Here is a 23607-nt window from a genome sequence, read left to right on the forward strand (position 1 = left end):
CACAACTAATCTAATGCTTTAGTTGTTGGCCATATTTGTATATTTTTATATCAACTGGCTATATTTCTTCATTGTCACATTTGGCTACAGAGGCTCACCATTTGCAATGTTCTTTTTTTTTTATTACTTTCCAATCGCTCACTCTGCTCTGTTCCTTTGCCCTTCATTCTGCTTGCAGACTATTTTATTTTTGTCAGAATCCTTTTTTATTTCATTTTTTGTTCTGATCACCTTCATTTCTATTATAGCTGATTATTTTCCATGCTTTGATTTTTGCTAAAATCCATTTTTTGCAGGTGATTTTTTTTTTTTTTCCCTCATATAATCTGCAGGTCTATTCTTTACTTCGGTTTGTGCTTCCATTAATACGAGACCCCCGACCCTTTGAAAACTCCGGGTTGACCTCCTGTGTGCTTCGTGTCAAATGTGAAACCGTGATGGTTTAGAGCGAGGTTGCTATGGCAACCAGTAACTCCTAAAACCGCCACTGTTTACACTGCATTTAAAAAAAAAAAAAAAAAAAAAAAAGTGCAGGGAAAATGTGAGAATTGTTGGCAGAATCCCTGGGTTGGAAATAACCGTATGTTCAACACACACACACACACTCACACACACACACACTCACCCTGCTGAGCAGTGATGAAGGAACTGATGGAAAGGTGTTTCATCACAAAGAATCAATGATGGAAGAGCCACCAACCCCCTCTGACTGACACAACTCACACACACACACACACACTTGTAGCACGGTGACTCGACCAATCAATTGACAGGAATACACATGCAATCACACACACACACACACACACACACACACTCGCGAAGGCCAAAGGGCGACCTTCTACGTCCGGCGGTCGATGAAGGCCGAGGCTGCACAAACATCGGCGTTATGAGAGAAGAAAAATATCTCCACATATTTCAACCCCCGACCTGCAGACCAGCAGACGTGAACCTTCTTGCTTCCACCTCTCACAGCGAGAAGGTCGCATACACACTTTCTCCTGGAGTTCTTGTCCTCTGGGGTTTCCCTCGACGGCACTGTCTCGAAAAATTTGAATATTGTGATAAATTTCTTTATCTCCTGTAATGCGATTACAAAAAAAAAAAAAACATGCTGGATTCTTTACAAATCTACTGAAATATTGCAAGCCTTTTATTATTTTGATATTGCTGATTATGGCTTACATCTTAAGTAAACTCAAAAATCCTATCTGAAAATATTAGAATATCATGAAAAGTTTTTTTTTTTTTTTTTTTTTTTATCGCATCACAGAAGATAAAGAACTTTATCACAATATTCGAATTTTCTGAGACAGTCCCATATATATTATTGAAATATAAATTATAATATATGATAGATATTATATATATATAATACATATACATAGTGTTATATACTTTATGCTCTAACATGATATATGATGCATAATATATCTCTCTATATATAGATATGAATATTAAAATATAGAGATATTATGAGACAGTCCTGAATATCATAGGTGCCAAACTCTGGCCCGCGGGCCAAATTTAGCCCGCACTTTATTCATATTTGGCCCGCAAAGTCTTACCAAATGTATCGCGCATGTATCGCTAATTCTACAAATCCCAGAATTTCCTGCTTTTGTTTTGGCACGAAAATCCCAACAGGACCCTAAACACCCTCTGTGTACGGTAGTCATAGCGATGCTATGCTAATACCGGCACCCTGCTACTTAGGCAGACAATGTAATTTTGCATATGTGCAATATTAAGTTATATATTGTGTAGTATTAAGCTATTCTTGTTCCATATTTGGATTTTAAGCAAAACTTGTTCGGGTCCATATGAAAAGGTTCATTGTTATATCTGGAGGAAGATTTTTGTTTAATAAATATCAATGTTGGCCCGCGACTTCCCCAGTTTTTGAATTTTGAGGCCTTAATCTATATGTTGCAGCTGCTTCTGAGCAGCTGAGAGCGTTTTTAGTATTCGGAATAAATATATATATTTCCTTAACTTGTTTCTGCATACTTTTGTTCCCTACCTTTATAAGTGTACGTCTTTCAGCTGCAGGTGTCCACGTTGTAATGCAAGATATTTACAAAGAAACATTTTAACATTCACAGTGTTAAGGTTACATTCCGGAAATGCTTTTTTAACAGTGGTGAAAAAGATAATAACAAATAAGACAAGGAAAAGCCGTCTTTTTCGGTGTCGGAATTGAACTACCTCAGAATTTCACTGTATATTTCTGGCAACTGGACTTGTACTTCTTTAGTCAAAGACAGTTCAAGTGAAGAAATTCGAGAAGACAAGAAGATTTCGACAAGAATTCTAGATGACTGAGAACCTCCACAGACGATTTTGCGATCATTTCATCAGACCGATGTGACAAAGCTCAAGGTTTCGGCGGTGCGTAGCCAAAAATATCTATAAATTAGCTGCATTGTTGTTTAAGCCGCTGTGTTCAAAGCGTATAGAAAAAGTAGCAGCTTATAGTCCAAAAAAGTGAAGAAATTCAAGTCCAGTTGCTGCAACAAAAAAGATTTCGACAAAGGATGCAACCATTTCAGTACTATTTTCCTATGAACCAGGGGAGGCAGGAGAGGCTGTGCCTCACTTTCCAATCTTGGAAAGAAAAAAAATGTAAAATGAAAAAAAAAAAGAAATGGTTATATTTATCAGTGATTTGCACTGTAAAGGTAGTTTTCATTTAACTTCAACAGTTTTAGATTTTATTCAACATGGCTGGATTTTTACATTTACTGTTCAAGTACTGAGAAGAGACATACGGTGAGGCAGCGGACTGTGATGCCTCACCGTAGATCTCTCAAAGACGGCTGACAGCTGGCATGCTCTGCACTAAGACTGCATTACTGTCTCTCTTAACGCCAATATTTCATGAATTACATGATGAATTAAATTGTTTCTTTTGTCAACAACCGTATGTGTTACTAGTTTCTTGTGCTGAGCGTTCATAAACCAGCTGCGAAGAGCCACCAAGTGAGGCACGCAGTTCTCCTGCCTCATCGTAGGCGTGACGCACCGGCGGTGAACCTCACCGCACATCACTGGAAACAAAGTGTAAGAAGTGGATTTCATGGGAGAGACAACGAAAGTCAAAAGGGAAACTTCACGCGTCTGACAACCTCCCATCTTTGTAACTCCCTCCCGATAAATCAGTCTTTGTGATTTATAAATCACGTCTGACACGCGCTCATGTCTTCTTGATGTTAGAACCGCTTGATATGTGCTTTTGACGTTAAACATCAATCATCCCTCCCGCTTTAAATAGATGTGAGACAGATGTTATGCAGACTTATTTATTGTTATTAACACTATGATTATTATTAATCTGTCAACTTCCCCAAGCCACCTGAACGCATCGCAAGTCAAAAGCAGCGGCAAATAACATCCGGGAATCAGAGGGATGCACTCAAAGGACCTTGATGAAGAAAGTCTTAAAACTATGATATAATGAGGGTGAATTTTTAATATTTAATCACCGTTAGCTTTACTCCCAGACGCCGGCACTGACGGGGAAAAAAATAAATAAGTTCTACATTTTGAGACGTCAGCGTGGGAGATTTGAGAAGACGTATCCGAAGAGACGAAATAATCGTCTGCATACGAAGACGCGTCGGTTGCTTTGGTCAGAAGCCGACATGTTCTTGATGGCGTCCCTTTTGTTCACTCGTGCCTCAGTCGAGCTAAAGACTTTACCTTCTCTAAACAGGACTGAACAGCTGGCGTCATTAGTTACTTTCAAATTGTAAGAACGTTTTCAAGGTCCTAGAACTGTAACCAGGTGAACCATTTTGGGTCCTACTTGTATGACATTGGTGAACAGCGGACCTCCTCAGCCACCCGGTACCAGATACTTCTTGGGGACTGCGGAGTGCTTGTTTTCTCGTTACAAAATGGACAGAAGCAACAAAGAGGTCTGTGCTAAAGGGGTTCTTCACATGGTGAAAGGAGAAGATAGAAGCACTTCAACCCATCTGATACTACATGGTTATTATTCCAGGAAAGCTGTGGAAGCTTCTGGCTCCATGTTGTCCATGTTTTCCTCTTCTTCTTGTCTGGTTTGTTTTTCTTTGTGGCACTCGAGTTGCACTAAACTGTTCCTACCGTGGTCCCTTACTGCCTTACTGCTAATACAAAGCTAAAAATCCCCTCTGGAGGAAGACACTAGTTCCTGGAAGGCAGTTCCTGGAACCATTTTAGCTCCTACTCTGAAGCAAGAGTCTTTTCACAGTTCCACAGGAACTCATGGGTTCTTGTTGATTGGTGGAACGCACAAACCAGGGCTATTGGCAGATACTCCTGCTAGAAATGATCTTGAGGAAGACCAAGGAGAAGATTTATGGACGTAGTGAGAGAGGATATGAAGGTAGTTGGTGTGAGAGGGGAGGATAAAGAGAATAGGGTTAGAGGGAGAAGGTTGATTCGCTGTGATGATCCCTGAAGTGAAAAGCCGAACGGAAAAGAAGAATTTGTGGCAGGAGTGCAGGACATGTATGGCCATGACAAAGGGATGACGACTAAAATTATTTGAACTTGAACACTCCTCTGTTCATGTCCAAACCAAGGTGAAGATCTGGGTAGAAGGTTGCTGAAGGTGGAGCTGCCAGGCAGGAGGACTAGAGGAAGACCAAAGAGAAGATTTTGGGATGTAGTGAGAGAGGATATGAAGGTAGTTGGTGTGAGAGAGGAGGAAAAAGAGACTAGCTTTAGAGGGAGGAGGTTGATTCAATGTGATGATCCCTGAAGGGAAAAGCCAAAAGGAAAAAAATAATTTGTAACAGGGGTGCAGGACATGTATGACCGTGACAAAGGTATGACGACTGAACTGGTTTGGACTTGAACACTCTACCGTTCATGTCCAAACCAAGGTGAAGATCTGGGAGAAGGTTGATTGGCTGTGACGATCCCTGAAGGGAAAACCCGAAAGGAGAAGAAGAAGAAGCTAGCGGACCAGGGTGCGGCATTTTTAAAAAGCATTGTTGCAACTAAATGCACAGAAGTGATGAGAAATGGAGCGTCTTTTTTGTGGTTTGTTTTTGAGTGTGGTGCTGAAGGTGCGCTAAAGTGTCCCCATTACTGCCTGCCCAGATACTGTACAACACAAAAAGTTCCCCCGGAGGAGGAGGAGGAGGCGAGTTCCTGGAATGCGACTCCATCTGGAAAGTCCTCAGAAACTGGTTCTTAGAACTTAGCCCAAAAAGCGCCTGTCGTTCCCAGAGCGGTCGTTTTGAAAACGATCTCCATTTACAAGAGGCCGTGGGGAACGCCAGAAACGCTGTAGTACACATGCCAGGCCGGCACTTGGCGGTATCACTTTCCTTCCCTGCGCCGTACCGAAAGTGGTTACTACGGCGAGCATCAACAACGCCAAGCAACGCAGGACCGGTGTGGACCAATGAGGAGGTGGAGTTATTGCTTGCAGTGACCCTGAATGACAAGGAGGGTAAATTCCAAGACTACTTGGACTGGGAGTCATGGCATCGGACATACTTAGGAGTCCGCCGTTGTTGTTCCGCTACCACCCGCTACCACCTTAATATGGTGATGGCGCCGGACTTGTTTTTGGATGTCTCCGCTCCGTGAATAGCTTCCAGTGAAAAGGTTACTTCCTGCAACCAAATTAAAGCTGGAAAGTTCCTGTATTTTGTAGCAAGTAGCTAGAAAGACTGTAATTTAGGTTGTTTTGTTTTTAATCCCTTGGTTGCAGATGAGCAGGATCGCCTAGAAAACGCTCGGCCACCCCGAGGTGCTCGCTCTTGTTTACAATTAAACCTCATTGATGGAGATTGTTGATCTGGAAGTATGCCTGATTGCACTCAAACACACACACACACACACACACACATATACAAACACACATTTGCAGGTGGTTTTTAACCACTCACAATAAACAAGGATTACACAAAGAGTACTAACATATACAAATATATAAATAAACACACATACACTTATTATATATATATATATATATATATATATATATATATATATATATATATATATATATATATATATACACACACACAACTTTAAACCAACCCTTGACTACTAACGCATTTAATGATAATATTATCTTCAATCTTCAAATCTTTGCACTTAAAACCTTAAAACACTTGATAGCCTTAACCTTGACAATTTATATTTTATTGTATTTCTTATTTTCCCTCCTTCCTACTGTTATCTATTATTGTTATGTTTTTGCTTGAAACTCTGGCACAACAATTTCCTTTGGGATAAATAAAGTTGTTCTTATCTTATCTTAATAATAATGATAATAACACAAATACGGATACGACTGCTGCTACCACCAATGAAAATGAAAACAACTATATAATAAATAAAGTCTTGTGGTGTGACTTTATAAAATAAAGCAATGGTCAAAATCCACACACACACACACACACACACACACTTCCTCTTTGCTCCGGGGGCAAACACTTAATATGTATCACTACCTGTCACCCCCCCCTTTACACTCCACAGGATAGAGGACAGGAGAGTCGGGGTCTGTTGTCACCATGGCAACAGACAGAGACCCCCCCCACCCCCCCCCTCCCTCCATGCACTTGTGTAGATGAGCGGGGGGGGGTAGAATAAAGTGTGTGTGGGTGTGTGTGTGTGTGTGTGAGTGGAGGGAGAAAGAAACAGTAGAGGTGATGGAGTAAAAGCATTTCTCTGTGTGTGGGAGATAAAGTGTGTGTGTGTGTGTGTGTGTGTGTGTGTGTGTGTGTGTGTGTGTGTGTGTGGTTTACTACGGTCAGGCTCACTGTGGAATACAAATCTGTCATGGCTGACACACTTTCTTTCTCTCTGCCCTTTGCTTGACCCTCCGTTTACACCCTTCTTCTTCTTCTTCTTCTTCTTCTTCTTCTTCTCTCCATCCAACCCATATCCTCGCCTCATCTTCTCGCCTCCACACACACACACACACACACACACTCGCGGTGCACGATTGGATTTTCCCTCCATCCATCCATCCATCCATCCATCCCGACCCTCATCCCGCCATCTTTATCGCGCAGGAAACGGAGGATAATCTACCAGGACGCTTCTTTCTTTCCGTTTTTTGTTTTTTTTCTTCTTTTTTCGCTCTTCTTCTCGTGAAAGGCCGAGAAATGACGAGGTGCGGAGGAGAAACAACCGGACGGCGGGAGAGGGAAAAAAAAAAATTAAAAAATGTAAAATGGAGAATGGGCATGTGGCGTGCAGTGCGACTTAGAAATCAATATAAAGGAAAAAAAAAAAAAATCGTACTAAATTGTAATAAAGTGTTTATAAACTCATTAAGGACTTTTATTGTCAACATTTCAGTGTTGCCGTTCGTGTGTGTGTGTGTGTGTGTGTTTGATCCATCGTGTTTGTAATTTGCCCGGGCGTCTCGTTGATTGCGCTGACGGAGGCCATTAGCCAAATCAAACCAGACCATAATAGCAAAGCGCCGCCCGGAAAACAAACCGCGGCGGAAGAAAACCTGTGTTTACTTTTTGTTTCTTCGCCGGATTTTCTTTTGCTAACACGGGAACGTAAAACTATCATCTGATTTAATCATTTGATTAAATAACCTGCGGTGTGAATGAAAGGGTGAATTATTGCATTTCTCTGCGTGACGTGTGCATTAAAGTTGTGTTTCTTTATATGATGTGAAAATAATATGTGATCTATGTAATGTGTGAGTGAGAGGGTGAGTGGTTGTATGTCTGAATGAAAATAAGTGACAGACTGAATAATTACATGTTTTTTACATGTGAACGAAAGGCTGAATAAATGCATTTTTCTATATATTGTGAATGAAAGGGTGAATAAAATTGCATTTCTTTATAGAACATGCAAATGAAAGGGTGAATATATTGCATTTCTCTATCTAATGTGAATGAAAGGGTGAATAATTGTACTTCTCTATATAACATGTGAATGAAAGGGTGAACATAATTGCACTTATATAACATGTGAATGAAAGGGTGAACATAATTGCATTTATATAACATGTGAATGAAAGGGTGAATATAATTGCATTTTTCTACATAATGTGAATGAAAGGGTGAAAAATTACATTCCTTTATATAACATGCGAATGAAAGGGTGAATAAATTGCATTTCTTTGTAGAACATGCAAATGAAAGGGTGAATATAATTGCATTTCTCTATCTAATGTGAATAAAAGGGTGAATAATTGTACTTCTCTATATAACATGTGAATGAAAGGGTGAATAATTGCATGTGTTTCATAACATGTAGATATAATTGCATTTTCTATATAATGTGAATGAAAGGGTGAAAAATTGCATTTCTTTCTATAACATGTGGATGAAAAGGTAAATATAATTGTATTTTTCTATACAATGTGAATGACAGGGTGAATAATTATATTTCTGGGAATGAAAGGGTGAGTAATTGCATTTGTTTCAAAACATGTGAATGAAAAGGTAAATATAATTGCATTTTTCTATATAATTTGAATGAGAGGGTGAATAATTGTATTTATCTATATAACATGTGAATGAAAGTATGAATAATTGCATGTCTGTGAATGAAAGGGTAAACAATTGCATTTCTTTATATAACGTGAATGAAAGGTTGAATAATTGCATGTATTTTACAACATGCAAATGAAAGGGTGAATAATTGCATGTCTGTGAATGAAAGGGTGAATAATTGCTGCATTTCTCCATATTATGTGTGAATGAAAGGATGGATGATTGCATCTCTCTTTGACGTTTGGATGAAAGGGTGAATGTTTATATGTTTGTTTGATGCATAAATGCGAGGGTGAATTTGTTGTGCACGTCTATAGGACACATGAATCAGAGTGAGTGGTAGTAAGACTCTAAATCTGGCCTAGTATAGATAATGAATGAATGAATGAATGAATTAATGAATAACAAACCACAAATACTGTTGGAAGACAAAACTAAAGGTTTCCCCCGCAGGAGGTTCGATCCTGGAACCAAATGCGATCCGGACGGTTGTCGTGCCCGGTTAGCGTCGCAAGGACAGAAAAAAAAAAAAAAAACGCCTTTTCCGCGTCGTCTAAACGCCACCGTCGCCTCCAACGATCCTCCTGAAAACCCGACGGGCAACAGAAGACATCATGGAGAACGTTCGGATACATCGAGGTTTTCTCCGTCCGGAAGAATAATCCGGAATCGTAGCGTCACCCATTAGCACCAAATGCTAATATTAAGTTTTTCTAGCGTTTTCCTGCCTGGCAATTAACAATTTACTATCTGTGGCGGTGAAATGAAGCTTCCAGGAGTTGGTTCCTCTGCCCTGCAGATGCGAGGAAGGGAAAGAGGGGAGGAAAAACGCCGCCGGGCGGCTGCAGAGGCAAAGGGCTAAAAGAGTGATGGAGGAAATAAAAGCCCAAATGTCACTAATTCATCACCCCGACGCATTTCCGTCCGCGCACGCCGACCCAGTTTTGCTTCCGTCGTAGACGAGTTACAGTTAAAAAGCCATCATGGCGGGCGACCCTGCAGCGACGGGGAGAAACCAAAACACGCAAGTCGGGTTTCTCTTTCCAGACCCGGGGTGCTCCTGCAAGAATATTCCTATTGGAGTTGTTTTTTATTATTTTTTTTTTATTTTTATTTTTAACTATCCAATCCATCCATGATTACTCTTGAAATCAAATTGATTTTTGTAAAGGGAAATTAGTCAAGAAAGTTAAGTCAATTTGACAAGCAAAAGGATGTCATAAGCTTGCAAAAAAAAAAAAAAACAATAAATAAATGAACGAAACAAATAAATAGATGACCAAGTAATTTCTATATCAAAGAAGATGAATAAGTAAAATGTGATTTTTTAAATTTATTTACTTCAAAAAAACATTATGGAAATTATGAATATTTTTAATAAAATATTCAATATTTTTAATCCCTGAGAAAGCCTAGAAGATTCTAGATCTAGAAAATTAAATAAAATAAAATGAATTAAAGATAAAATTGAAATAAAAAATAAAATAAAAAATAATTAAATTAATAAAACTAATAAAATTAAAATGAATAAAAAAAAAAGACTTCAGCAGGGGTTCCAAGCACAGTTCTGTTTACACAATTGCATTTCCTTGCTTTGTCCGCCATTGTTTTTGATCACCTTTTTTCCTTTTCTTTTTTTTTTCATCATCTTGTGAGGACATTTTCCAAACCCAACCTCGTTCCAGTAGAAGGTGTTTCTCCAGCGTAAGCCATTAAATCGGCGCCGGCGCCCAGATGGTGACCCGGATGATGGGATTACCCCGCGGGACGCTTCGGCCCCCGGACGCTCGCCGCCCAAAACCTCGCTTAAAGCTATTAGCGACTACAGGAGCCCGGAAAGGTCGAGAAGGCTTCGCTCTGTTTTGCGTGTTGAATGGGTTTAAACCCGGATCGGCGGCAAATAAGCCGAGTAACATTTCGGAAAATAATCTCTAGAATGCGGTGAAAAGTGCGCTCCTCGCTTTGGATGGATATCCGATGAAACGCTAGAAAACCTGAATGCCGACGTGCCCTCGGGCAACACACACAGAGATGCTAATGGTCCTGTTAGCAGCTAGCATGCACGCCAGCAGGTGGGTGTGTGAATGATTTTTTTTTTTATAATTATATCTATATGTACATCTGGGTGACCATATATATACACATACTTTTAAATAATTTAATTTTAATTGATTAAATTGATTTATTTAACAGTTTTCCTTTTTTTTTTTTTTTTTTTTTTCTGTATATTTTACATATAGCTGAATACTGAGTTGCTCCCGTTGGTCTGGTAAGCGCTTTGCACGGTGTGTGTTTGTAAGTTTGCGTGTGTGTGTGTGTGTGTGTGTGGATGGACAGCTGCATCCAGTTCTAAGAAACACAGAATGAAACAAAGCAAGAAAGAAAGAAATAAGGAGGGGTAAACGACAAAACCGAAGGGAATAATTAAAACCTTGAACCGGTGGAGGCCGCAAGGACAGCCAGCGAGGAGCCTTGACAACGGAGGGACGACGTGTGCAGAAAGTTCGATAAATGTATATTGGAATAAAAAATACTAAATATGGAAAGTATACAAAGCAACTGACTGCATGTTAAGGCCATTAAATGAACAGTGAGTGCATTGATACACACACAAGAAGAAACAACAAGAATAAAGATAATAATAGCAATGATGAAATTAATAATAATAATAATAATAATAATAATAACAATGATAATGAAAATAACCACATACAATATAAATGATAATAAAAAATAAATAGCAGGAATGATAGTAATGATAACAAGAAGAATAAGAATAAAATATCTAATAACTATAAAATAATAATAGCAATAATAATTATGCTACTACTACAACTAGTAATATTATGAATACTAATAATAGCAATAATGAGGATATAATATCATAATCATAATAATAAGAAATCAAAAATAAAAATACCCACAAATAATAAATAGTAGCAATGATGCTAATAGTAAAAATGATAATTATAAGAGGAATACAATATTTAACTGTAATCATAATGAAATAAATAATAATAATAATAATAATAACAATAATAATAATAATAATAACATTAAGGATGCAATTGTCATAATCGTACTGAGGTAATGGTAGGGATATTAAGGATAATCAAAAATAAACACATGTGATATAAATAAGGATAAATAAATATTAGTAATATAACAAATACTAAATATATGAATTATAAGAAGAATACAATCACAGTAATAATAATAATAACGATAAATAAATAAATAAATAAATAAATAAATAAATAAATAAATATAGATAGATAAATAAATAAATAATAACAATAATAATAATAATATAAACTACATCTAACAACAACAATAATAATTTTAATAATAATAATAATAATAATAATAATAATAATAATAATAATAATAATGATAAATAGATATAGTCTCCGAGCTCCAGGATAAATGGTTGATGGTGAAAGGAGCCTTGAAGACTCCTGGACAAAAGTCCTGGTTTTGATCCAGAGCGCTGATTGAACGGGGCAACGCTGCTGTATCACACACACACGCACACACACACCACACACACACACACACACACTCACACACACGCAAAGCGAGACGCAGGGCTGTCTGGTTGAAAGACGGATGGACGCGGCTTCATGCTCGCTTTAAATGAAATTAAAAAAATGGATCTGTTCGTTTATTTATATATTTTTAAGTCCCGCTCGCGGACGAGCCGGCCGAAGAAGCCACAGATACATTTCCTTACCTCGTTTATCCAGCCACATGACAACACACACACACACACACACACACAAGCCTCCCCGAGGCCCGCCAGTAATTTTGCTAATGGATTGGTTTAACGGCCGAAAGAGTTTGACAGCCGACGCCCAGAGATCGAACCGGGCGGCCGAGTCATCGAACGCATCAGTCAGTGTCCACGCTATAAACTCTGTGGATATATAGAGACCCGTACTGTTACACACACACACACACACACACACACACACACACACACACACACAAAAACAAACACACACTTCCTCAGAGCTGCTCCCTTCAAGGGCAGCCAAAGCCACCCTTTGCTTCATTCTAACCTCACAACCAATCATAAACTTCCAATTAACCTCTCAGCCAATCGCATCCCTCCAATTAACTTCTCATCCAATCACATCCCTCGAATTAAGGCCTCAGCCAATCACGTGCCTCTGTCGAACCTGCTTCTCTGCATCGTCTTCTTCTTCTCTTTCTCACTCGCGCTGTTGCTCTCGCTTGTGTGTGTGTGTGTGTGTGTGTGTGTGTGTGTGTGTATGAGTGAGTGTATAAGACGGAACAGTCCAATGATCAAGAGTTCTGGCATCATCATCAAAGTTAACAAGATGGTATACACACATTACACACACATACACACACACACTAATATCTCATGATCATGCTGCAACAGCCCGCGGTGACAGTAACGTGGTGATAACACCAAACATCTGACCCTGCTAATAGTGTGTGAGTGTGTGTGTGTGTGTGTGTGTGTGTGTGTGTTGCCATCTGTGCCACCTGCTAAGCAGAAGAGCCCTGAAATGTAATTAAAGTGCAGACAAAGGAAGAAAGAAACGGCCACTTTGCTGACGGGGCTCATTGTCACCTGAGCGCAGAGCCTCCGCATATTATGGTCTGTCGGGATGACGGGGGACGGGGGGGGGGGGGGGATCGATAGGAGCTGATTTGATAAGTTGTTTGAAAATAAAATAAAATATCGAACTCAATTTGGACTGCTTTTTTTTGTTATTATATGAGATTATGTAATGCTGTTACCATGGCAACCGTTGTAAACAACTGGCTTGGTGACACTGGTGTATCCCGGACACAAGGACAACCCTTCACAACGTGTGTGTGTGTGTGTGTGCATCCAGTGTTGTGAGCTGTGTATCTATGCTCACACACACACACACACACACACGGTTTTGGTTTATCTCAAGTGACATAAGTTGAGCCACTCATACATGTGTGTGTGTGTGTGTGTGTTTATACACAGAGAGCTCACAGTGTGTGAAGCTTCCACACTGAAGCCCTGCAAAATGCAGGCTCATGAATCAAGCAGAATAATCTTGATACACACACACACACACACACACACACACACACACACAAACACACAGTATTTCTTTTTTCAAGCAGTGAGATTCTGTTGTGCTGATTCATGTGTTTCAGAGACCAGCTGAGCCATTCGCATCAATATGCATGTGCGTGTGTGTGTGTGCATATGTGTGAGTGTGTGTGTGTGTGTGTGTGTGCGCGTCATAGTTGGCAGCAATCACCGATGTCGCACCAGATGATTCACCGCAACACAACTGACACACAACTCATCAAATCCCAACACATGGCGGACGTTGCGGCGCCATTATGGTGAATATTACACGTTAATAAACGATTAATAACGGGATGTTTTTAAAAAATAATAGATTTTAAAATCCTCCCGGGACGACCGGCTCCTCATCACTATGCGTCTCATTCTTCCCTCGGTTAAAACTTTAAGGGCAGCTGAACCTCGGGGGGGTTTAATTTTTCAGCCGCAATCACACGGCGATGAGCTTAAAAACCCGTCTCTTTCCTTCATTTATCAACAAACGCCACGAGGGTTTATTTTTATTTTTATTTTTTATTTCTTATTTCTTTCCTGCTGAGGAGACGGATGGGGGGGGGGGGAATAGGGAGAAAAAAAATGACTTGAGGTCAGAGGAAATGACGGGCGTGGAGATGAAGGCTGAACCAGGGGCGGGTCTGTTCGCCTGAAGGGACGTCGGGTAATTCTGGTGTGTGTGTGTGTGTGTGTGTGTGTGTGTGTGTTGGGTCCTACCTGGCTCTCGGAGGAGAAGCTGAGCCATGGCCTGCGAGCTTCCGGCTGCGTTCGCCGCGATGCACTGATAAAATCCCTCGTCCGACTTCACCAGACCCAAGATCTGCAGGTTGCTGCCGTCCTGGGGGGAAAAAAAAAAAAAAAAATAGATTTAGAGCGTTTCCACGGTTTCCATGGTTACCACAGTTGGAGGAACTCCTCCTGAACGTCTTGCAGATCACAATCTTCAAACATCTGGGGGTGACACGGACTCAGAATCCCCAAAAATCGCATCAGATCTTTTAAATCCAAGTAAATATCGAAGCCAAATCTGAGTGTCATTAAGATAGTAGGTTAGTAGGTTCATGAGAATTGCATTAGGGATTGTCTGTGTGTGTGTGTGTGTGTGTGTGTGTGTGTGTGTGTGTGTGTGTGGTCTCTAGATTATGTGATTACAGATCACGATTGATATCCAGATGATGAGATTGTGCCGCAGACGAAGTGAAAACGCCTCTCCGGGTGGAATTTAAATCCGTAAAAATAAATCCGAATAAGGTGGGCGGATGTGGGGGCGGGTGGGTGTCAAGGGAAAATAACGTTAAATTATATTTTCTACTTAAAATGAAAATTGAAATACAATAAATTACGATGAAAAAAAAAATATATAAAAAAATAATAATTCATGCAATTCCCTGATATTAAGTGAATGCCTGAAAAAGAAATCTCCAAGAAACCGGTTTATTATTATTATACATTTTATATTATAAATGTGAAAAATGAGTTTAAAGATCAAAAAAAAAGATATATTCGAAAAAATTATAATCCATGGAATTCCCCAATACTGAATGAATACCAAATAAGAAGAGTTCTCCAATAAATCACCTTTTAATGAAATGATATAAAAATGAATAAAATTGAAATAAAAAATTAATTGACATTTTAAAAATTGAATATATTAAAAATGAAAATCCATGCAGTTCCCCGATATTAAGTAAATACCAAAAAAGGAGCTCTCCTAGAAATCATCTTAATATAAAATAAAATAAAAATATAACTGAACATATTCTAACCATCTAAAAAAAAATAAAATAAAAAAAAAATGAAAACTGAAATTAGAAAAAAGGCAATTCAGGTGATTTTTGCAATTACCCACTATTAATTAAAAAGTCGCCCAAAAGATGAATAATATTCTTGCATGAAAATTAGCAAAAAACAAACCAAAACAGAGAAAATAATTTCATGCAAATTACTGAAAGATATTAGGAAAAATAAATTCTTGCAAATTTCTAAAAAAAAAAAAAGTGCAAATAATTTCATGCAAGTTACTGAAAGACATTGGAAAAATAAATTCTTGCAAATTTCTTTAAAAAAAATAATGTGAAAATAATTTCATGCAAATTACTAAAAACCATCCCTTTAACTTCCACCCAGAAGAACGAAGAATCTTCCCTCAGGTTATCATTTCAGGAATTGCACGAAAAGCCATGTTCTCCGACTGACCACGATCTGGAAATAGTCGCTGGGGATGACCTCCTCGCCGTTCTTCATCCAGCGGATGGCGGGCGGAGGGTTTCCCGTCACGGCGCACTCCAGCTCGATGTCGGTGGATTCGTACGCGTGTGTGTTGGTCGGGTAGTTCAGGAACTGAGGAGGAACTGTGAAGGGCAAAAGGGGAAAAAAATATATATATATATATCAGCGGCGAACGTTTCGACAACATCTGCATCGTTGCACCTCTGCAATCGGCTAATTAGCGCCATTAGCGCCGGGCTGATGATATATCTGATCTCATTAACGCGGATCTCACAGTGTTCTAGATATAAATCAGTTTTATTAAGCTTTAATTCAGGAAAACAATGTGTGTTCATATGTTGATTTTTGATTTAAAAGAAAAAAAAGAACAATAGTGATGACAAGGATGGACAAGAAAGCAAAATGAGTGTAACAAGACGAAATGCTAAGTATTTAACCTTCAGCCTAACAATAAACAGGCAACCTTTTTGGAAATTCTCCACGCAAAATGTAAATAGATTAGACTAAATATAGAAATAAGAAGACAGAGAAATAAACACAATAATAAAGTGGAGGAGATTTCACAATATAGCTGGAGCTGCAGGACAAAATAACAAGCACTGATATGCGCCTATATATTAGCATGTACTAAACATTGCTAGCATGAGGGTTTTAAGTGTTATAACGTCAAAATAATGGTGGGAAAAACAGTAGTTACACAAAATGTCTTGACTTCCGTAGTTTATATTAGCTTTTCGTCCAGGTCGGTGCAAGGAAATGGTTTGTGACCTGGGTTGGCTTTTGGCGATTTTGAAAAAAATGGATCTGTTAGCTGTTCGTGACCGGTGTCACATCATGTTACATGACCATAAGACTACCTGAAAATTAAAGGTCTTGCGTTTTGTTATTGTTATATGTACACGTCTAGACTACCTTGTATCCTTATTAACATTGAAGAAAAGAAAAACTAAAAAAAATATATGTATATATATATACAGATCAAATTGCAACAAGGAGTATTAACATAACAGTGCTCGCTGATTGCTAGCAACATTTGGTTTTCGCTGAAAAATTATTAAATAAATGATAAATAACAAAATATAGGAGTGTAACGTCTTTAAAGAGATGTCTTAATTTATTTGGTTTCATGCTGTCCGCTGACAATACTTTTAAACAATAATAACACTCGTCAGAGTTATGTAGCAAGAAGCTACGATTTATGTTAGCTTTCGGTCGACTTAGTTTTTCTCCTTCTCATCCCTGTTAAATATTATCCATGATGTCTCCTGAGAGTTTGTCCACTGCACTTCATATGTAGCTAATGCCACAACATAAGCATGTTCCCTGGGGTCATGCGCCGCTATCTGAGAAGCAATAAGGTAGCCGTATACGCTGAGGCAAAAAGCGAGAGGATACGCTAACGGTGTTGACGCCCCAAATAACTAAGCCCTACTTTCAGCATGCTGTAAACACCTGAGACCGGCTTCTCTAGAAAAAATACACACAAAATCCCAGATTTGATGCCCCAATTTAATGCTTGGATTTATGAAAGGAGGGAATATGATGTTGTTTACCGGCAATATTTGGACGGGATGAACCATCTGGGTGAAGGTATGACTGCGCAAACTTGAAAAAAAAAAAAAAAGGCCGTATTCTGGAGTGCTGATTACTCAGCCCGCATTTTAGCGATTAGCGTGTAGCTGTTAGCGCTACTGCTATGAGTACAAGCAGATCTTCTGTGCCGTCCGTCTCCATCACGCTTTTGCCTTCTATCTCTTGATCCTTCTTTCTTTCTCTTCCCTGAGCGCTCGAGGCAGAAGGCCCCTCGCTTTAAGCTAACTCTCAGTAGATGATCTATAGGGCTGGACAGGATCTTCTCTATGTAGAAACTGGTGTGTTGTGATTGGGCGCAATTTAAAATACAGTGGATAAAATACGAGATTCAGATGTAAAAAAAAAAATGAAAATTTTATAATTTTGCCATTTCCATGTTGAACTATTGAAATATTTTGAAATTAGAAATTTCCAAATTGAAATATTTCGAAATTTTGACATTTCCAAATTGAAATATTTCGAAATTTTGAAATTTCCAAATTGAAATATATATATATATATTTTTAAATTACAATTCAAAACGTGAAATTCTGAACACAACTTAAGGATGGCCTCGGAATTGTGTCTTGAAAGCCTCTCAAGGTGTCTGAGAGCTTGATTGCATCATTAAACACCTACAGACTTAGTTTATTTTCAAGTGGCTGCTTAGGTTTTCTTTTTTTCCCTCAAGATGAAGGTGAAAGTAATTACCATAGTTGTAGTTTTCCACCACTTGTCTCGACTATTAAATATTCAAATCTCTGAAGAGGGAGCGCCAGATTGATTCAGTCGGAACTGCGGCGGCACTTTTAACTCCGCGAAAAACAGATCCACAGTTCAGCACAAACTTTTTTTTTTTTCCCAGATTTCTCCGAAACAATCTGCTATTGTCGGGACGCTAAAACTAATTATCACAACTCAAAAGGGAATTACTGTGCCTTTAAGAGGAAGCAAGGGATTTTTCAAGGGTTATTTTTGCGGTTCGCGCCGGCAGGCAGAGGGATTTCAGCGCTAATGTCCTCGGACAAGCACTCCCCGATCGCCGTTGTCGTCGCTTGTTGCATTTGGTAAATTGGTTTCAAATTTGCATCCATTAGAACTCTCACCCCCGCGTGCGCTTCATACCGATTAGCGGCGTTAGCGGCGGTTCCCGCTTTCGTAGGCGCCGGGCGCGTCCCCACTCGAGGACACGGAGTCAAAGTTAAGTAGAATATAAGTGCGAGGCTGGAGGGGGAAATCAGATTTGGGTTTTCGGATCGTTTCGAAAAACACGAACACGTGAATGCGCCCGTCGGATACGACGACGCGCTACGCGGACGTACACTGGACGATGATGGGTTTTCCCCTGAAATTGGGAAGAGGAGGGGTTTAAATCCACGTCACACACACACACACACACAGCGGCGAAGCTGCAGAAAACATTTACGGTGAAAACCGAAGGAAATAAAAGCGCTCTACAAGAGCTGAGCCATTTGGGATAATGACGCGCCGATAATTGAATCTTTTATCACAGCATCGCACCGAGGGCCCAGAATTCGCATTTAGATAAAACCCTAAGAATCCCCCCCCAAAAGAAAGGAAAAACATCGATTGACGGAAGAAGGATAAAGAACCTTCCGGAAAAGAGGGTTTGAAGCCCTGAGAGGAAGCTTAGCTTTACTTGTATTACTGACACATAAAACCGAAAGAGGGCATTAAGGCTTGATCGATTCCACGTGAACGATGTTATTTCTCACAACAGATTGTTATGCTTTTTAAAGTTGTCTTTTTTTTTTTTTTTGCTGAATAAAATGAAGAAATTAAACGATGTATAAATAGCACCCGCCGTCACAAAAAAATCGGAGCATTTAAATAAAAAAAAAAAAAAAAATTAAGTAAAAGAATACATTTTTATTTGTGATTAAATTATTATGATTATATTATAAATTATGATTTATCATCATATTTATTTATTATTAGAAATTATTATTATTAATTATGATTTATCGTTATATTTATTTAAAATTTACTTATTATAAATTCATTCATCTATGATGCAGGAGCGCCTTGACTTGGTAATAATATCTAATATCTGATATCTAATTTCACCTCCATACAGACGGCTAAAGATAAAGGGCGAAAAGTGACCATAAAAACAAACAAACAAAAATAAAACAAAATGTAAACAATCACTTCACTCACTAATTTGTCCCTTTTTTTATTATGTGGGCGAAGGCAGGAAATAGTGCAGTAATTTACCAAACAATAAGCCGCTACGTTTCTCACACGCTCTAATCAACGCTGCGGCTAAAACATTAGCCAAAACATTTAGCCTCGTCACATCGGACGTTAATTTTCTGCACCTAAAAACACGATTTTAACGGTTCTATCGCGCCGGAGGAAGACCAAGCCAGCCGTCAACGGATGGGCTTTTCCTTTCGTTAGTTATTATTCAGCTTTTTCTTCAGCCGTTCGGAAAAAAGTATTTCTGGTACCTATTTGTGCAAGTTACCGATATGTATTTAATTAAAAGTAAAAAAAAAAAAGTTTGTGTAAATATCTCATGCTACAACCTGGACATCTATGGCTTACAGACAAGTGTGGCCCGTATATATACAAATATTTATTAAATTACCATATTTTTCACACTTTAAGTCGCACTTAACCCTCTCAGGCTCAAATTAAGTTGTGGCGTAATTAGCTAAGTAGCATTTAGCTGTCGCAAATCTGCAACATCTGCCTGGAGAGGGTTAAAATCCTTGGATTTTCTCGAAAATCAGACAAGCGCCTTATAATCCATCTTATGTATAAATTATTGTTGTGTTTACTGACCCCAAACCAGTTTTCAGCGCGACTTCGGCGACCGATGAAGCCGATTGGTCGTCGGAAATAGACCCGTTCATTTATATTGCATCTTATAACGCGCAGAATAAGGTACTTTCAGCCGTTGCGCCTCATATTCCGGCGCGCTACAAGTCGGGGAAATACGGTAGACTCACCGATTCTGATCTAGTTTCTTTTTTAAAAGCTAGATAAGGAAAAATCGTCTCAAAGTCCGACACTTGACCGCTCGGTATCGGCTTTCGACGACACCACAGGATGCGGGAAATCGTCGATCGCGCCTCAGGTTGTATTTTGCGCGTCCTCTCCTGCTCCCGTTGTGTTTCTTTTTTGTTTCTTTTTAAACCAGAATGCATCTCCTTGCTCTTTGCCTGCACTTGCTTTCTGTTTGTGTCGTCGCTGGTCTTCTGTTCTCCCCTTTCTGTCTTCTCCTATTTGAATTCCTGTACCTTTGATAGCTCCTCATGTAGCTCGTCGCGTTCCCCTTTTATCCCTCCCCACGCCACTTGCCGCCGCCGCCGCCGCCGCCTTCCAGTGATGTTTCCGCCGTCGGAAATTCGGTTCCTCAATCCGCCCCGAAAGAAAATACAGATCGACGGAAAGGGGAGGAAGCCAGGTGGAAGGAATGAAAGGAAACAGCGGAGGGAGAAGAAGTCGGAGAACAGGATCGCGTCTGTCGGTCGCCCCGTCGAAACATCATTATCCGGAGTTGCAGCTTCGTTAGCGGACTAACCCCGAAGCTAATGATTTCCGCTGAAACTGACGGGCTAGCGTTGCTTTACATGAGCTATTTTGGTCCGGATGTGTAGATACGCAGCAGACACTTCGGCAATGAAGTAGAAAATAGATCAAGTAAAATAAAGCAGGAAATTGCTTAGAATATATTGGAAAATTTGTAAGAAATGAGCATTTTGCTATTTTGCTAAAAGAAGGCGCCGGATAGTGACATGTTAGCATAGCACAACAGGTAATAAGACATTGCGACGATGTGACCCACGTACTTATATTCCATGATTTTCATGTGAATTTATATTTTTGGACAATTAGAAATTCTATTACGTTGTTATCCGCCGCGCTGACGCCCCGTCTTTGCTAGCATAGCGATCCAACGACGGTACAATGTTTAAAGGGTGAATGGTTGGATGGCTCTGTATGACAGATGAATGACAGCCCAACCGCTAGTAGCCCGTTGCTAATCCGTCGCTAATCCAGAAAGGCCTGGTGAAATCAAGACGCTCGTCCCTAAGGCTAATGCTAATGCATGAAATGTCCGCTAGGGGATTTGTCTACCGGTTGAAAGCGACGAATCTCAGGTTTGTTTTCGTGTCGGAATTAGAGTTTACACACATAATCCAATGAATCGGGCCGCCGGCTTCCACCGTGACCCAGATCCTTCTCCGCGGTGTCAGCTGTCACCACAACGCTGAGAACACCAGTGATGCGCATAATGATGCAATGAGTTTATCATCCAAGGGGATACTTTTATCATTTTTTTAGATTTTTTTTATTCACTAAACAGTGAACCCGTAGGATTTAATGTAACCTTGTTGAATTTCTTCAAATCCAGTTGCCACGACAATGACCTAGATGACAGCGACATGTGGTGAGGTTCACCACTGGTGTTGCACGCCTACCATGAGGCAGGAGAACTGCGTGCCTCACTTAGTGGCTCTTGGCAGCCACTTTCTGATCGCTCAGCACAAGAAACTAATAACACATACCACTGTTGACAAATTGGAAATGTAGCTTATCTAGCAAAAGTGTTTAAACATTTTAATATGACATACAGAGAGACAACAAAATGATCTTAGAGCAGAGCATGCCAGCTGTCAGCTGTCATTGCGCAGTCTAAACTGAGGCGCAACAGTCGGCTGCCTCACCACACGTCTCTTCTCAGGATTTGAACACTAAAAGTGAAAATCAAGCCAATACGAATTAAAAAAACTGATCAAGTTGATTAAAAATCACTGATAAATCCAACCATTTCATTCTTTTTTTTTTTTTTCCATTTTATATTTTTTTCTTTCCAAGATTGGCAAGTGAGGCACAGCCTCTCCTGCCTCCCCTGACTGCCTGTCACTGCTGCAGTACATCACCTTCAAAAAAAATATTTTTGAATATTTCCCGGTCAAAGACTGTGACCGCACCGACCACTTAGCATTCTAAATTCAAATAACGGACACTTTTACTTTTACAAAGCACCGAGAGGCTCTTCAAAGTTGACAGACCTGTTTTGTTTCTGCCGCCCCGCGAAAAGACACCTTCCGACAAAAACGGCAAACTGAGGTTCGGATGCAGAATGGGCGCAGTTCCGGGGGGAACCGTGTGCTTGAGGGGCTGGTCGCCATGGAGACGCTGCGTTTTAAGAAACACGTGGCGGTGGAAGGAAAAGCTGAGCACGACTGTTACATCGGGAAGGAGGACGACTCAGGGAGACCTGAGACCGAGACCTCTGGGGGGGCAGAGAGAGACTGGGGACAAGAGGTGGAGAGAAGAGCAAGGAAGGGGAAGAATGGATATTTGTTTCTGCTGCTTATGGATGGATGGATGGATGGATGGATGGATGGATGGATGGATGGATGGATGGATGGAAGGATGGATGAAGGATGGATGGATGGAAGATGGATGGATGGATGGATGATGGATGGATGGATGGATGATGATACTGATGGAAGGATGGATGGAAGATGGACGGACGGACGGATGGATGGAAGGATGGATGGATGGATGGATGGATGATGGACTGATGGAAGGATGGATGGAAGATGGATGGACGGATGGATGGATGGGAGGATGGATGGATGGATGGATGGAAGATGGATGGATGGATGGATGGATGGATGGATGGATGGATGGATGGATGGATGATGGATGGATGGATGGATGGATGGAAGGATGGATGGATGGATGGATGATGGACTGATGGAAGGATGGATGGAAGATGGACGGACGGATGGATGGAAGGATGGATGGATGGATGGATGGGAGGATGATGGATGGATGGATGGATGGATGGATGATGGAAGGATGATGGATGGATGGATGGAAGGATGATGGAAGAATGGATGGATGATGGAAGGATGATGGATGGAAGGATGATGGACAGATGATGGATGGATGGATGGAAGGATGGATGAAGGATGGATGGATGGATGGATGGATGATGGACTGATGGAAGGATGGATGGAAGATGGACGGACAGACGGACGGATGGATGGATGATGGAAGATGGATGGATGGATGGATGGATGGATGGAAGGATGGATGGATGGATGGATGGGAGGATGATGGATGGATGGATGGATGGATGGATGATGGAAGGATGATGGATGGATGGATGGAAGGATGATGGAAGAATGGATGGATGATGGAAGGATGATGGATGGAAGGATGATGGACAGATGATGG

The 23607-nt window shown here is 40.1% G+C and overlaps 1 protein-coding gene across 1 annotated transcript in view; it reads right to left on the minus strand.

Annotated features, from left to right (window-relative positions):
- LOC147220612 (netrin receptor DCC-like) overlaps positions 1-21645 on the minus strand; it is a 46618-nt gene extending 24973 nt beyond the window's left edge. The window contains exons 1-3 of the mRNA XM_086170102.1: positions 21579-21645; positions 15775-15929; positions 14296-14416 (exon numbers count right to left, since the gene is read on the minus strand). Coding sequence (XP_086026228.1) covers positions 14296-14416; positions 15775-15929; positions 21579-21645 — 343 coding nt within the window. The remainder of the gene's footprint in view (positions 1-14295; positions 14417-15774; positions 15930-21578) is intronic.
- Positions 21646-23607: the final 1962 nt, after the last annotated feature.

This window comes from Fistularia commersonii, chromosome 23, assembly GCF_037954325.1.
Source record: "Fistularia commersonii isolate RoL2024-O1a breed Wild chromosome 23, RoL_Fcom_v1.0, whole genome shotgun sequence".
Taxonomy (NCBI): Eukaryota; Metazoa; Chordata; class Actinopteri; order Syngnathiformes; family Fistulariidae; genus Fistularia; species Fistularia commersonii.